At 40.6% G+C, this 13,165-nt stretch overlaps 1 protein-coding gene across 8 annotated transcripts in view; it reads right to left on the reverse strand.

Moving 5' to 3' along the window:
• Nucleotides 1-13,165, reverse strand: part of CACNB4 (calcium voltage-gated channel auxiliary subunit beta 4) — a 108,916-nt gene that overhangs the window by 18,690 nt on the left and 77,061 nt on the right. For 7 of the 8 annotated variants that reach the window (XR_008823760.1, XR_008823759.1, XM_056350614.1 and 4 more), the window contains 7 exons: nucleotides 12,872-12,994; nucleotides 8,796-8,926; nucleotides 6,311-6,387; nucleotides 5,920-5,939; nucleotides 5,740-5,820; nucleotides 3,573-3,631; nucleotides 8-117 (listed from right to left, as the gene is read on the reverse strand). Coding sequence is in view for 6 of the 8 variants with exons in the window: in XM_056350614.1 (XP_056206589.1) it covers nucleotides 8-117; nucleotides 3,573-3,631; nucleotides 5,740-5,820; nucleotides 5,920-5,939; nucleotides 6,311-6,387; nucleotides 8,796-8,926; nucleotides 12,872-12,994 (601 nt within the window). In the remaining 2 variants the exon portion in view is untranslated. Of the gene's footprint in view, nucleotides 1-7; nucleotides 118-3,572; nucleotides 3,632-5,739; nucleotides 5,821-5,919; nucleotides 5,940-6,310; nucleotides 6,388-8,795; nucleotides 8,929-12,871; nucleotides 12,995-13,165 lie in introns of those variants that run through there. The other variant, XM_056350619.1, reaches the window with a different exon arrangement.

The raw sequence follows: 13,165 nt of genomic DNA on the forward strand, positions 1-13,165 counted from the left end.
GTCTTACCTAAACTGGATCTTGTATTTGACCGCTCAATTATTGCCCTCTTGCTGGGATTATTTAGAACAGACCTCTTAGCAAGAGAAATGTCAGCTGTCACTCTAGTTATTGATATCCTATGAGTAAGAACACAGGACAGAACAAAAACACAGTAGTCAAATTTTCAGTGCACTGTGCGTGATTAACAGCTACGTTCCATTCCAAAGTGCAAATACAATAAAACACCACTCAGACATGTTTTATAGCTGAGTTATGTCATCATTAAAGAAAAACGAAAGAGAAAATGCTGCATAACCTTGAAGGATTTTCTATTCCTTACACTACTGTAGACTCTGGCACATAGTTTCTGCTATTCTACTTAATGTATTAATTAACTTTTCTCCTCCCCAGCTCACTCATCTCCTACACGAATTCGCACAGTACCATAAATACCAGAAGTTACGTGAGTCTCGGGGCATACAGAACAAGAGCCGTAACAGGAACAGCACTTCTCTTCCCAGCCAGTTGAACCATCGATTGAACCTGACACTGGTGAAAGGTAAGGAAGGGCCCTGTTTGGACATCTGAGCAGACCACATCACTCCTACGTGAGTGCCTGTGAGTCACTGCATAGAGCTGCTTGCTTTGGGAGACTGGTCCTCCAACACACACTGCTTCTCCAGACAGGGAGCCGTGCTGATGGGCTAAATGACTCGGCTCGTGGTTGAATAGGAGAAAAGTAAGTTGAGCCACAGCCATCTGCACTGCTAAAGCCTCCTCTTTAACTTAAGGAAGGTGGTTTTTTTACTTGATCTGTCAGTGAGCTGACAAGAGACAAAAGGTTATAAAACAAACACCACACAATCACGTCATAAAAAATCCATTTAGGCAGACTGTGATGAGCTGAAAAGCCATGAATATTGAAAAGCAACAAGCTGGAAATGACTAGCAGCTATTCTGCAGAATGTAAGATTTAAGCATGTCTAACTGAAATTATCAGATGTAGGGTGGAAAAGAAGTGCAAGCATTTTTCTACATAATATATGAATAGTTTTATTGCCAGAAAATACAGTGGAGACCAAAAGTGTAAGTGAGTACAAAAAATAAATGGGAGAAATTAATGGATAGTGGGTCTAGAGGTGATGATGAAACATGGTGGTCCAGATCACACCTCTGGCTCAGGGAGCTATTAGATCTCTGAATCTAGACGGCTGGAATGAGAGACATGTAACAGAGGAAGGACCACAAACGCTCACCTACTGTGCCAGATATATAAAGCATTTCATTCTTTCTAGGTAAGAAGTAATTCTAAGTATCACTGTCGCTGAAAGATGTTAAGAAAAAAACCGTGCTTTTGCTATGTTTTGTTTACGCGTCGTACAGAGTCAGGCTTGGTCTATGCAACAGTGATTAAACACGATGCATTTAGAAAACGATGCCGCTGGAGCCCTGCAGCAGGCATTCCCTGAATGCCCTGTGCCAGCCAAGCTCTAGCAGACTCCTTTCAGCAGGCCTGCACCACACAGCCTGCGAGCTTCACCTTTAGTTCACTGGCCAGAAGAGGATGTTGCAGTTGCAAAAGAAGCAGCTGACAGAAGCCAAGTGTATTAAGAGGTAGGGAAGGAGTCCTGCTAGTTCAGGTCTCACTGAGGTCTTCTGAAATGCTTCTCCTTGGACAGTCATTTCCTTTCTTGGTAATGTGGACCAGTCACAAAATTGCAGAAGAGATGGGAAGAAAGAAAATGAAAAGCAGGGAGCAGAAAGACTGCAAAGCTGTGAAAGCTGGCAGGAGGGCAGAGCAGCAGCTTTTCTTTCAAGTTACTCAGAGCTAAATTCAATTGTATCAGATTGCTTGTGGCATTTAACTTTTTAAATGCTGAAATTCCATACTTCTACTTCATCTAGTTGCCAATATTGCTAGTAGCAATAGGATTTCCAAAAAATACCTCGCTCCAGGCAGAATCCCTCCCTTCTGCCCCCTGTGCAGACCAAAGGCATGGTGAGGGAGGAGACAGAAGAGCAATGCAAGGAGCAGTCCTGCCTCCCGTCAGATTAAGCAGCCTACATGGGTGCGTGTGTCTAGGTGTGCTTTACATTTTCTTCTCTGTATTCAGGCAGTGCTGATCTTCGTAGATCAGGCCTCTGCTGAGCACATTCTCATACAGGGTATAAAAATATACCTCCTAAAGGATACAGTCATAGCAATCACGTCGTGGCAACTGGAGATGACTTATCACTTCCAGTTGCCATGGTTTCCTACCAAAACTAATGACTCTCAGTTACCACCAGCATATGCAAAGCTGACAGACATATGTCAGCGGCTGGAAGAGAATATATGCTGTGGTTCTATACCTACACCTAATGCAAACGGGCACCTGTAGCGGAACCAGCGCAGTCACAGTGCTCAGGAGTGGGGAGAGGAGGCACTTACAGGATGCGTCAACAGCTCAGAAACATGACAAATTTAACTGCAGGCTGCCACATACAGTGCTTCATCTGTCAGGTTTTAAATCAATCACTAGGTTTGTAGGATCTGCTAGAATCACTTGAGCTGGGCAATTAAAAACAGGGGAGGAGATGAGATATTTTGCACAGAAGTTGATCATCACGTGTTTTGTCTAAGCTGTTTATGGGTTAGTTCAGCACTGTCGTCTCCTCACTGCATCCCAACAAGTATCTTGACCATAAGCCTTACTGTGCCTCTTCTAAACAACAGACACTATGATTTTCACTGCCCTAGTGCCAATGTTTTAGGTATTTTCAAATGACTTACTGCTATATACTAGCTGGCACAGTATAAGCTCCTTTTCACAGTTAGAATATACAGAACAAACCAGGATGAAGGAAAGGCAGAACATCCCAAAGACGAAGCACACACCTACGACTACTGATGAGTTCCAGTTGAAAGGAGGAGATGCCACGGACCAAGCCCATGTTCCTAGCAAAGAAATCCAAATTATCCTTCTCACAGCTCATCAGGAAATATTCTCTGTGAATAGCTGAACAAGATGAACCCTCCTTACGATTTTTGAAGTTCTGAAACACTTTTTTCTGTATTTTAGTTCTCAGCATTTCCTGCTTCAAGCTGCCTTTTTAAGTACTTTTGACTACCGAGAACATTTCAAGAGTTGATTTTTCTTAGGTGTTGGTTTGCAGCACTGTTACTGCACCCTGTTGAAATCTGCTGTTTCTAATACTTATTTTAGGGCTAGGGTGTGATTAGCTTTATTTAGACAACGTCCTGCTGTAAAGGAGCCTGGAACTGCACAAAAAGTGCAGGAATGAACCTAGCACAAACAGAGCAACTTCAAAACAACATCAAGAGACACTTCGTTTTTGATGTTTGCACACTTCAGCGGCTGGCTGAGCTGGTCCAGCTACAGACATAGCAGATACAACGATTCATGCACTCCTAGTAATACATTAGCTGTGTTCTACCCCACAGCTGGCTGCATATCTCAGTGCTGATACAAACCAGTAAATCAGTTTTGAACATGCATCAATCTTCTTGCATTAAAAAGAAAAATAAATCACTAAGATGTTAGTAACACATGGAGGGGAAAAAAAGCATGAAAAGGACAGTATTTCTCACCTCCCATCAAACCTGTGCTTCAGGAAGTCAAAGAGAGCTTTCTGCATCATGTCTGTCACCTTTGCAGAAGTGAGGAAGATTGAACAGGGAAGATTGACAGGGAGAAAAAGAAGTCAAAAGTAAGAAAAGAGGTATGTAGAAGGTAAGGATACTGCCAACAATCAATACCTTTTATAGGTAGCAATTATTTAATTTTCACGCTCTTGGCAGCACACTTTGTAATAAATACTTGCAAGTTTTCTGACTCATTCTCCAAAATGCAGAACGGAGGATGTGAGAGCTGTCACTCTTTCTGCTCTTGTCTTGACTTGCATCGAGGCATAACAGAGCACACCTCACCATCTCCGTAGCAATACCATTCTCAACAGGCTACAAAACATGTTGGAAGCATATGGGACTACTTGGGCTGAAGAGACCATATTTTTTTTTTCCTATAGTAACATTATTAGAACTGGCTTAAAAATTCAGAGATTTATTGTATTGGGTGACTGTTCTAACAGAAGAGAAAAACTATTCTCAGAGAGGTGTACAGCAGAAAAAATGGATGCCTCCATTCCTGTATGTGGTAAAGCATCCGAGAGATGCTCAGCCCGAACAGCTGTCATCTACTGTATTGAATGAGCTCCTTGTCCTTTTCAGGACAACTCAGGCTGACACCTATTACCTGCCAGTCTAGACAGGAACTTAATCAAAGCCCCCAGGCCTCTGGCAGTTTATTTCTCCTAGGTTATCTTTCAGAATGGTTCCTTCAGAATTCAGTCAGAAAAAAAAATGGTCAATAGAATTTTCTCACAAAGGTTGCAAAGTAATATCGATGTGTTTCTGTTACGTACACCACTTATTTGTAATTGAAATTAACATTCTAATTGTTACCATTTATACACCTTTATATGTTCAAGATGTCATGTTTAGTATTACTTTCTTAAACAAAGGCAAGACTGCATAAGTAGAGGTATGTACTAACAAACACACTCTCTCCCCTCCAAACTTGAGACTCCCTAGGCAAATTAATCTGTGGTGCAGCACCATGGAAGTCAATGGATGAAATTTACTCCTGTCAAGAAACATCACCATAAAATTAAAAGGCAGAGAGTAGAACATGAAGTATCTCCTTTGCTAAACTATGCTTTTATGCCCATAATCGTACCATGCTGTAATCTTCCAAAAAGAACCGTTCCAATATGTTTAATAATATCCTATAAGGTATTAACAACATTAAGCTAAATGAAGCGTATTGTTGATATTACGTTCATGTTCATTTAGTTCCTAATTCAGCAAAACACATAACAGATGGTTAAGTTCACTAAAATGCCCTGCGACAAGCCTATGCTCATTTAGCACGTGTTAAACGCTTATTTGAATCTGCAGCAGCCTTGAAAAATAGGTGTCCTCTTCATCTGCACATGTTATCATTCCTACTTCCACATTGAACAGAGGCAAATAATTTGGAAGGGTTAAAGATTTCTTTACGTATATACTTCAATAAACTAATCATAATTTAAAAAAAAAAAAATGTCAAGAACACATGCTGAAATAAAAATCATTAGTTCCCACATCCACTTTCAGGTGTTGGAGAACAAAACTGAACACAACGCAATAGTCCAACTACTTCATGGGCCAACACTGAGTTCCATGGGAAGATGTAAAGTTTTTAGAAGTGAAAAAAGGCAACAGTGGAGAAGCTGCTTTAAAATTTTTGCTAATAAAGTTCAAAGCATGTGCTAGCTTGACTAAAATTTTACATGTACACAGAAGTCTAACTAGTTGACTGCTCCAACTTTTTCTTGTAGCAGGCAAATTCTTTTTCTTACTTGATTTAATCAAGAATAACTGTACTGAAAGTAACAGCTGTGCACTGTGTTTGAAGCAGTAAAACTGCAAAGAGAACGCTAGTACGTTACCTGCCCTTCAGCTGGGACATCACAAATAACAGATACTGTTGCAAAGCAGAAGAAAATTCAGCTGGTACTTCACCCAAACCGTGTGAAATGCTACCTATGCACTTTATACATTTTTTGTATGTATCTTATACAACATTTTTTGACAATTATTTAATCTAAGATCACTTCAAATTATCATGAACAGTTGCACTGGACTACACACACCAAATGTGCTAAGGAAGATTATAGATAAGAAAATACTAGTTGCAAATACCTGGCATACGTACCTCATAGCCTTTCAGTGATGGACCCACCAAGACAACAGGTCTCATTGATGGCACTACATCATACGGGGGAATGTGTTCTGTCTAGAAAAAGAAAACAATCCTTCAGATCATTAATCAAAGAAGATCCATATAAAAATCCTGTATTAGAATTAAATAAATTGATACAAAAGTAGTACTTACCACTTTTTGTTTCTGTTTTGCTAAAAGACCAAATGAGAACTTAGTTAAAACACACATTGTGTATAACAACAATAACACTTGCAAACAAAAACCCCTTTGTCATCGCACTTTTGATTTCTCTCATTGTACCTCCCTTTTTGGTCAGCCCTGTTTAAACTGGTCATTCATTCCATTCTGGGGCAGCTGCCACTTTCCCCAGGATTTTTTCCCCAGTCCCTTAGCAACTACGCATGTCTAGAAATAGATGTCTTTCTCCACCTCCGCATGCAAACCCTTTTCTGTTAAATGTCTTAAGTCAGCAAAGGGGGGAAACCTGCATTTTTCAGATACAGCTTTTAAAATAGAAGTATTAGAAATAGCAAGAGTTTCCTTAAATAAAATTCTCTCTTACCCGTGGAAGTAGGTGTGGCTCGAAATGTGCCAGAAACCATTTCTCCAAGACTTGAAGAAGAATTTCCACTTGATTTCCTATGGTACCAGAAAGAGCCCCATTAACACCAAGCACCAGAGATGCAAATGTGTGAGGTTTTAGGCAGCAGCTATGAGAAATTGCCCCACGAGAAATCACACAGTAAAGGAGAGTCTTCACCCACATTCATGCTGCAAGAAAGCTGCCTCTGAATAGAGAGGTGAAGAGTACCAAGCAGGGACATGGGGAAACCAAAGTGTCTGTAATTAAGCAGACCTCCACATCTGGAAGAGCTACATACAGGCTACGAGGGGAGAGCAGGGTCCACTACAGACTGAGCAAAGCTTTTCTGTGATCTGCCCCTAGGCTGGGAAACACAGCTGCTCTAGTAAGAGCCATCTGCTAAACCCAGTGCACAGCCCAGCTCTGCACAAGATCCCCCCCACATCACTCTGTCTTGCTGGGTCTCTACCAGCATGTGTGACTAGCCAGACACATCTCTCGGGAGGTCTGGGATCTTTGCTGACAGTGTTAATAGCTTCTGTTGTGTAGCAACAGTGCTTTAAGTAGCTCCTTCTTCCACTCGCTGTACCTCCCGGCTTCCAGCCAGGCAGCTCTGCCCCTGTGCCCTGCCCTCCTCCCCCTGTGTGATGCACCCAGCACGACTGCTTGTGCAGCAAACCGGCAGCAGACTGGAACAGCAAACTGGTTTGGGGAGGGGGAAGATGTTCAGGTAAATCAGGTCTCTGGTTCAGCTCATTGCACAAGCTGCTGAGGAGATGTGAGGAGGGAAGGAGAGCTCAGGGCAGAGAGGACTGTTCAAGCAACCCGTTTACTGCAGGTGACATAGTCCCATGTTACAATCCGAATCTTTAGCACAGTATTTAGGATTTTTCATTACATACAGAACAGCAAGAGGATACTAGTACCCATCAGTATTTTGTCCTTGCTTTCTTGCCACATGCTTTCCAGAGCAGGGATTGTTTACTCCTGGACTGGACAAACCCCTTTGCAAACATACACTAGACTCCAGAAACCCTCTTTATAGATGACTTTTTACTGCTTTACTTAGACAAAACTAGAATTCTTCTTCATCACATAGAGCCTTAGTGTCACAGCTAGTCAGAGCTTTTAAATAAATCTTAAGGTATAAATACCATATGACTTTATCTAACAAAGGGGCTCAAAAATAAACTGTTTTATCATTTTACATTACTTTCAATTCTATCACACAAATCCAGGCGTGCTAGTGTAGACTACTTAAAATCTTAATAGATATCCTTTATGATATTTCCTCTGTCTCTTTCACACTTGATTTCATTCCTAATATTCTCCGTGGGTGAAATTAGACAAAATCTTTGGAAGAATTGGTGATTCAGTGGAGTCGTGCCCATTCACACAAGCAGAGAATTTTTGTAACATGCTGTATCTGAAACAGTATCCTAAATACTCTGTTAGTGTCCATCTCTCTGAATTAGATAATCTTCTTTCTGTACATTGAGATACACTGGATTCCTCTGAAGCTATTTCAAATATTATAAAAGCAATCTGGAAAAAGCACAGTTAATGCTGTTCAATCACTCTAAAAACATTTCCCCAAATGGTTGATACTTGAAATGATTCCTGACCTTGATTAAGTATATTAGTATGCCAATTCCCTGACAGTACTATACAGACTAAATTATGCTCCTCTTACTGCTATCTATTAGATCCAGACTCAATTGGCTAATGTCTCTTTACTCTGAAGTACTAAAGGTCTTGTTCTCCTTATTATCTGTGTGAACATTTAAATTTCATTTTCAATTAGTGGGAATAATGCGTAAGTAGGAAAGTATTTTATTTTTTTAAAAAAAGTATTTTGTGTATTCAGCCAATAGAAGAGTGACTTCAGTGTCTGAACTGAGATTATGAGAAATCAGTTTTAATTCCTAGACCTGTGGCCAAATTTATATTTTTCCAGGGACTTGCAATCTCCTGCTCTAGCAGCATGGAGACACAGAACGGTTAGGCGGGAAGATGAAGAATAAAGGAAGTCAAACGACAAAGTTCATCTTAAAAAGTTTGAAAAGTCTGAGTTTGGCCAAAATGGAGAGAAAGAAAAAACAAGAAGAAAAATGCCATAACCTAAAGAGCAAACAGTTGGGGAAAAAAATCTGGCAGTCTTTGAGCACCAAGTTGACTTAAACCCATGGGGGATATAGAACTCTCTAGCCCTTCAGAAACTTCTGTCATTACCACTCATACCATATCACCGATCTTTCCTAAAGTCAATACACATCTTTTTTCTTGCTTCTTATCATCAACATCTAACACATCTATTCTCTGCAAATACTTATTTCCATTTGGAATCCCAACTCAAACACTCCTCCAGAGGCACTGCAATAAAAAAGAATCCAGTGACCTTTGAAAATATTGGCTGGTGTCAGAAATGATTTTAAATTATTTTAAAAGGTTACAGCATTCTCACCCTCCATGGAAACGTCCTCGCTTCTGCTCCTGTTGAATGCGGATGTTCTCCAGTCTAAGTGGGCTCGGAATAAAGCCAATCTCGCAGCCCTCCTTAACCAGCCTTCCTATCCACCAGTCATTATTATATTTCTGGAACATAGAAAGGTTACTGGCTTCAGTTCAAAATGCTCCATTGTCCAAAATTCCCTTAATTTGTTACCCACAATCTGTAACTCCATACTGGTCAACGAAACCAGACTCACGCTGACGTCTGAATGCTGGACAATCCGTGCGAAGTGAAAAGGTGCTAGGCAGTATTTGGGAAGGTTGATGTCGTCTTTGCAGCCAGACAGTGGAAAGTGGTGTTATCTGTGGCAGCACTGGCTTATTTCTTAACTGCCCTAACACATCCTGCTGTGACTTTTCCTCTGTTATCACCAACTAAGGTGCCGAGTCTGATAGTGATTTAATGAGACAAACCAATTTCTCGTGAACCACGGCCACTAAACTACCTCATAGAGGGCATATAAAGCAGTCAAAACAAAAATAACACCTTCACATCACCATCCAAACCATCATTATCAGTTCCTTGTAAAATTAATGACCTACACCAAAGATCACCACCACCACTGCTGCCATTTTTCCTTCCTCCTTTCCAGGTCCAGGTATGGACATTATTCATGTGTTATCCCTTTGTGAAAACTTTGTGTGGCGGAAAAACTCTACAAAACCATTCTAGAAACTGAAAAAAAGACCAACCTATCCTAGAACAAGACAGAAAGCTTACAGCTCCAGCAACAAACCAAAGCCACATCTGGTTAACACTACGGTAGAGCTCTAACCAAAGTTGTAACACATCTATACAAATAAGGCCTTTATATACCACTGCCTAGAAGCAGCCAAACTCTTTGGAAGTATACACATTTAAATTTATGAAGTTGAAGAAAAATTCACCTTTAGGATGAAACTTTAATGTATACCTGAAAGTATAAAATTTAATTTTATCGTTAACCTTTAGCAGCATACATTTCTCTGCATTATTGAAAGTCTGGCCTAACTTTAATGATGGAAAGATGAAAAGCGGTATCATGGTGGATACTGTAGTGGAAAAGGAATTGTTGTAGCTGGTTGCCAGCAGCACTTTTGAAGAAAAGTATCTGAAAATCTTATACTCTGCTATGCTTCATTAGGCACCTCAGTGTTCAAAAGATACATTACTTTTCACAACTGACTTTTGAGTCATTAAGACCAGCACGGGTGTACCAATTTCCTCTGCATGCCTTGAGGAAAACGTTACCACAGAAATCTCATCTTAAAAATGATCAGTTCTCTTGGCTCCATATTCTCAAGCACTTAAGTTCTTGCGGAACACATGAATACCATGTCCTAGTTGTCAAATGCACAACAGTGCCTAACTGAAGTCTCCGAAACATGCAGAGCCTCAACATCTTTGAAAAATACATCAGCTTTTTTATGAACCCATACACACACACAAATATTAACATACACAGATAAGGGCGATGTAATCCTTATACCCTCATCATGCAAACTTGTCCTCTTTACCTAGCTGTCATTTATGTAAGAGGTTCCATTGCATTGTCCTTTCAACTTTTTAAGTATCCACTCTTCATGCTGTTATGACCCCCATTCAGACAACATCAGCAAGCAAAGCTTAACTTTAAATATGCTGCTTCTGCTTAAGTTGACAGAACTATTTACATTTTTTAAAACAGACAAAATACTTCAGGAGCTAGCATTATGCTGTTGTAAATCAGTGAAATCAATCAATGGATTTAAACTACTGTAAAACCTGAGTCCCACAAGCATTGCCAGTTCTATTTTGGTTCTAAGTGTACAGCTTGAACATGGGAATCTTTCTTCCATTAGCAGGTCATGGACCTCTGAGTGATGCCTCTAGACATCAGATCAGAATCAGCATTATGCTGAGAATATCTGAACAATACGAATGATAATGATGCAGCAAGGAATGCAGGGCTATTTGCATTAGGTCATTACCTCCCATATGTTATTCTTTCTATTCAGCATGTGGGAGGACTACAGTTCATTCCTATTGGTTGCCATGCCCATGATTTCTTCTGCATTGTCAGTAATTGTTGCCAGTTCATCTTCTAAGTAAGCACATAATGGATAGTCTTGTAGGAGACAGATGAGACATACAGGACACATTCTCAATATAGCTACTCCTCAGTTACTGCTGATGTTTCATCCTGTCAGCAGGGTGATCTTACTTCTTACCCAGTGTAGCACTATTCTAAAATCTGGAACCATGCTTGTTCTAGTCCAAGCAAGCCTGTCAGATTGTTGAAAAACAAATTCTGCAAAGCCTTTCTCCATATGCAGACAGACTCCAGCATGGGCAACCATTCCTGAAATCTACTGAGCTACAGCTTCAGGCAAGCTGAAGGTTTCAGCATTAACAAAGGAACTATGGTAAACCCTTAGCAGAGCTGACAAATACCAGTAAGCTAGATGGCTTACAGTTTAGCAGCAATGTGATCCTGGCCATTTAGTTCTTGGAAGAAAACTCTCAGAATGCCAAGCCATGGACTTTGCATACTTCTCTAGAAAAATGTACAGGACAGCACGATAGGAGCTTAGTAGATTAAATTCAATCCCTGGCCTGACAATAAAGGTAGCCACATCCTAGGAAAGCCAAGTTCAAATACTTCGTTTAGTGGTGATGCACAGAGTTACCTGAATGGTTACACAGGACAAGGTATGCTATAAAGACAGTATGTCAGGTAGGGGTACATTTCTGGTGTGGGTGGGAAAACACTGGGGAACGTAGCTAAGAAAGTGATCTGAGTGCTGTAATGGATGAAGCTGTCTGCATTCAACATTGGGAGTTAGCAAAGGAGCTTTTCCTGACGGGAAGCAGGTTTAGAAAGTGGCATGCATCAAGGGAGTTCAGGTGTGGTGTTGGACATAACACATTCTTGGGGAACGATGAAGAGGGGCAATCACATCTGCATGCAGAGACAGGCAGATCCAGACTCAGAGCTCCACTCCCTCAGCAGGCATTCAAGCATTGTTCCACACAAATATTAAAAAAAAAATGAAACACACACAAAACCCAAACAAACAAAAATCCAAATCAAATTTCCATCTGTTTGCAGCAAATTGAGAAAATGGAACAAGGGAATCAACTGCCTCTCCTGTGTCCCCCTCAGGGAGAAAGAATTCAAAGCAACCCCCCCCCCCCCCCGTTCTACCATGAATCTCTGCCTCTAGAGGTGCAGAAGCAGGTGTTTTCCCCTTAAATGTGCTCAGTCTAAGGGAGATCAGTGCTCTGAAGCAATGACAGACACATGTTCAAAGCAAGAGACAAACGAGTACTGAAGAATCTAAAATAAACCCAGAATGCAGATGAAAAAAAATGTTCTTGCAAACTGCAAGCCTGTGTACAAAGCTACAAAACAACGGGGGTTTATGCAAATTTGAAGGACTAGCTTCAGATAAAGAATTGCAGAAAATATGCTCAACATGCAGTAAAATGTATTTTTCTCTACCAAAGCCATACTTGGGGCTTTCCTATTCCTTTTTCCTTATTTTTCTATCTGCCCTCTTTTTTATTTTTCTTATTGTATTATTGTAAGTCTTATTTCCTCTCTTACAAGCCTACCTGGTGCTTCATGGAGACCTGGTGTAACCTGGTGCTACTCCACTTTCTGATCAATATTCTATCATGAAAAGAATATTGGAAAGATGTGATGGATCAGTAATCTCCGATTCATCACAAAATTCATTTGATGAATCTGAATCTACCATGTTGAAGGGTATTTAAAACATAGAAAGATGTTATTTCCTTCCTGTGACATGACAAGCCAAAAAGTTGGAAACATCAAGCGTTAAAAAAGTGCAAGATAACCACCCCAGGGTGCTGGAACTATAAAAAGGCTGAAATACCACCACACGATCACCAACCAAGACAGATGCGCTGTGCTATCCTGCCTCCACTCAGCTCTCGGCTCTCTTTTTAATCCGGTATGGCTCAGCCTCGGCTGTTCAAATCGTAGACCTTGGCATGTAAAAATATTCCCTTTTACATTCCCTTTTGTTGCTTCTGGGTTTTACCTCTTTAATGTGTAGGAAGTCCTTGGCATCAAAAGAGATGGCAGTGCTTGGGACAGGAACATCTTCATCCAGAGCTCCACAGTAACTCACATTAGTCTTAACAGCAAATGCTACTGGTTTGGACTACAAATAGAAACACACATCACAAACAGCGGACACTTTTCTGAATCAAGAATTGTATCAAATTCCCAAAAACCTAGCAGAGAACATTTGCCAAAACCAAAATTCAGACCTAATAACTTCACACAAACCAGCAGAGTTCAGCTCCCTAGAGAAGATCCCCATTTATACAAC

This window comes from Falco biarmicus, chromosome 8 (assembly GCF_023638135.1).
Source record: "Falco biarmicus isolate bFalBia1 chromosome 8, bFalBia1.pri, whole genome shotgun sequence".
NCBI lineage: Eukaryota > Metazoa > Chordata > Aves > Falconiformes > Falconidae > Falco > Falco biarmicus.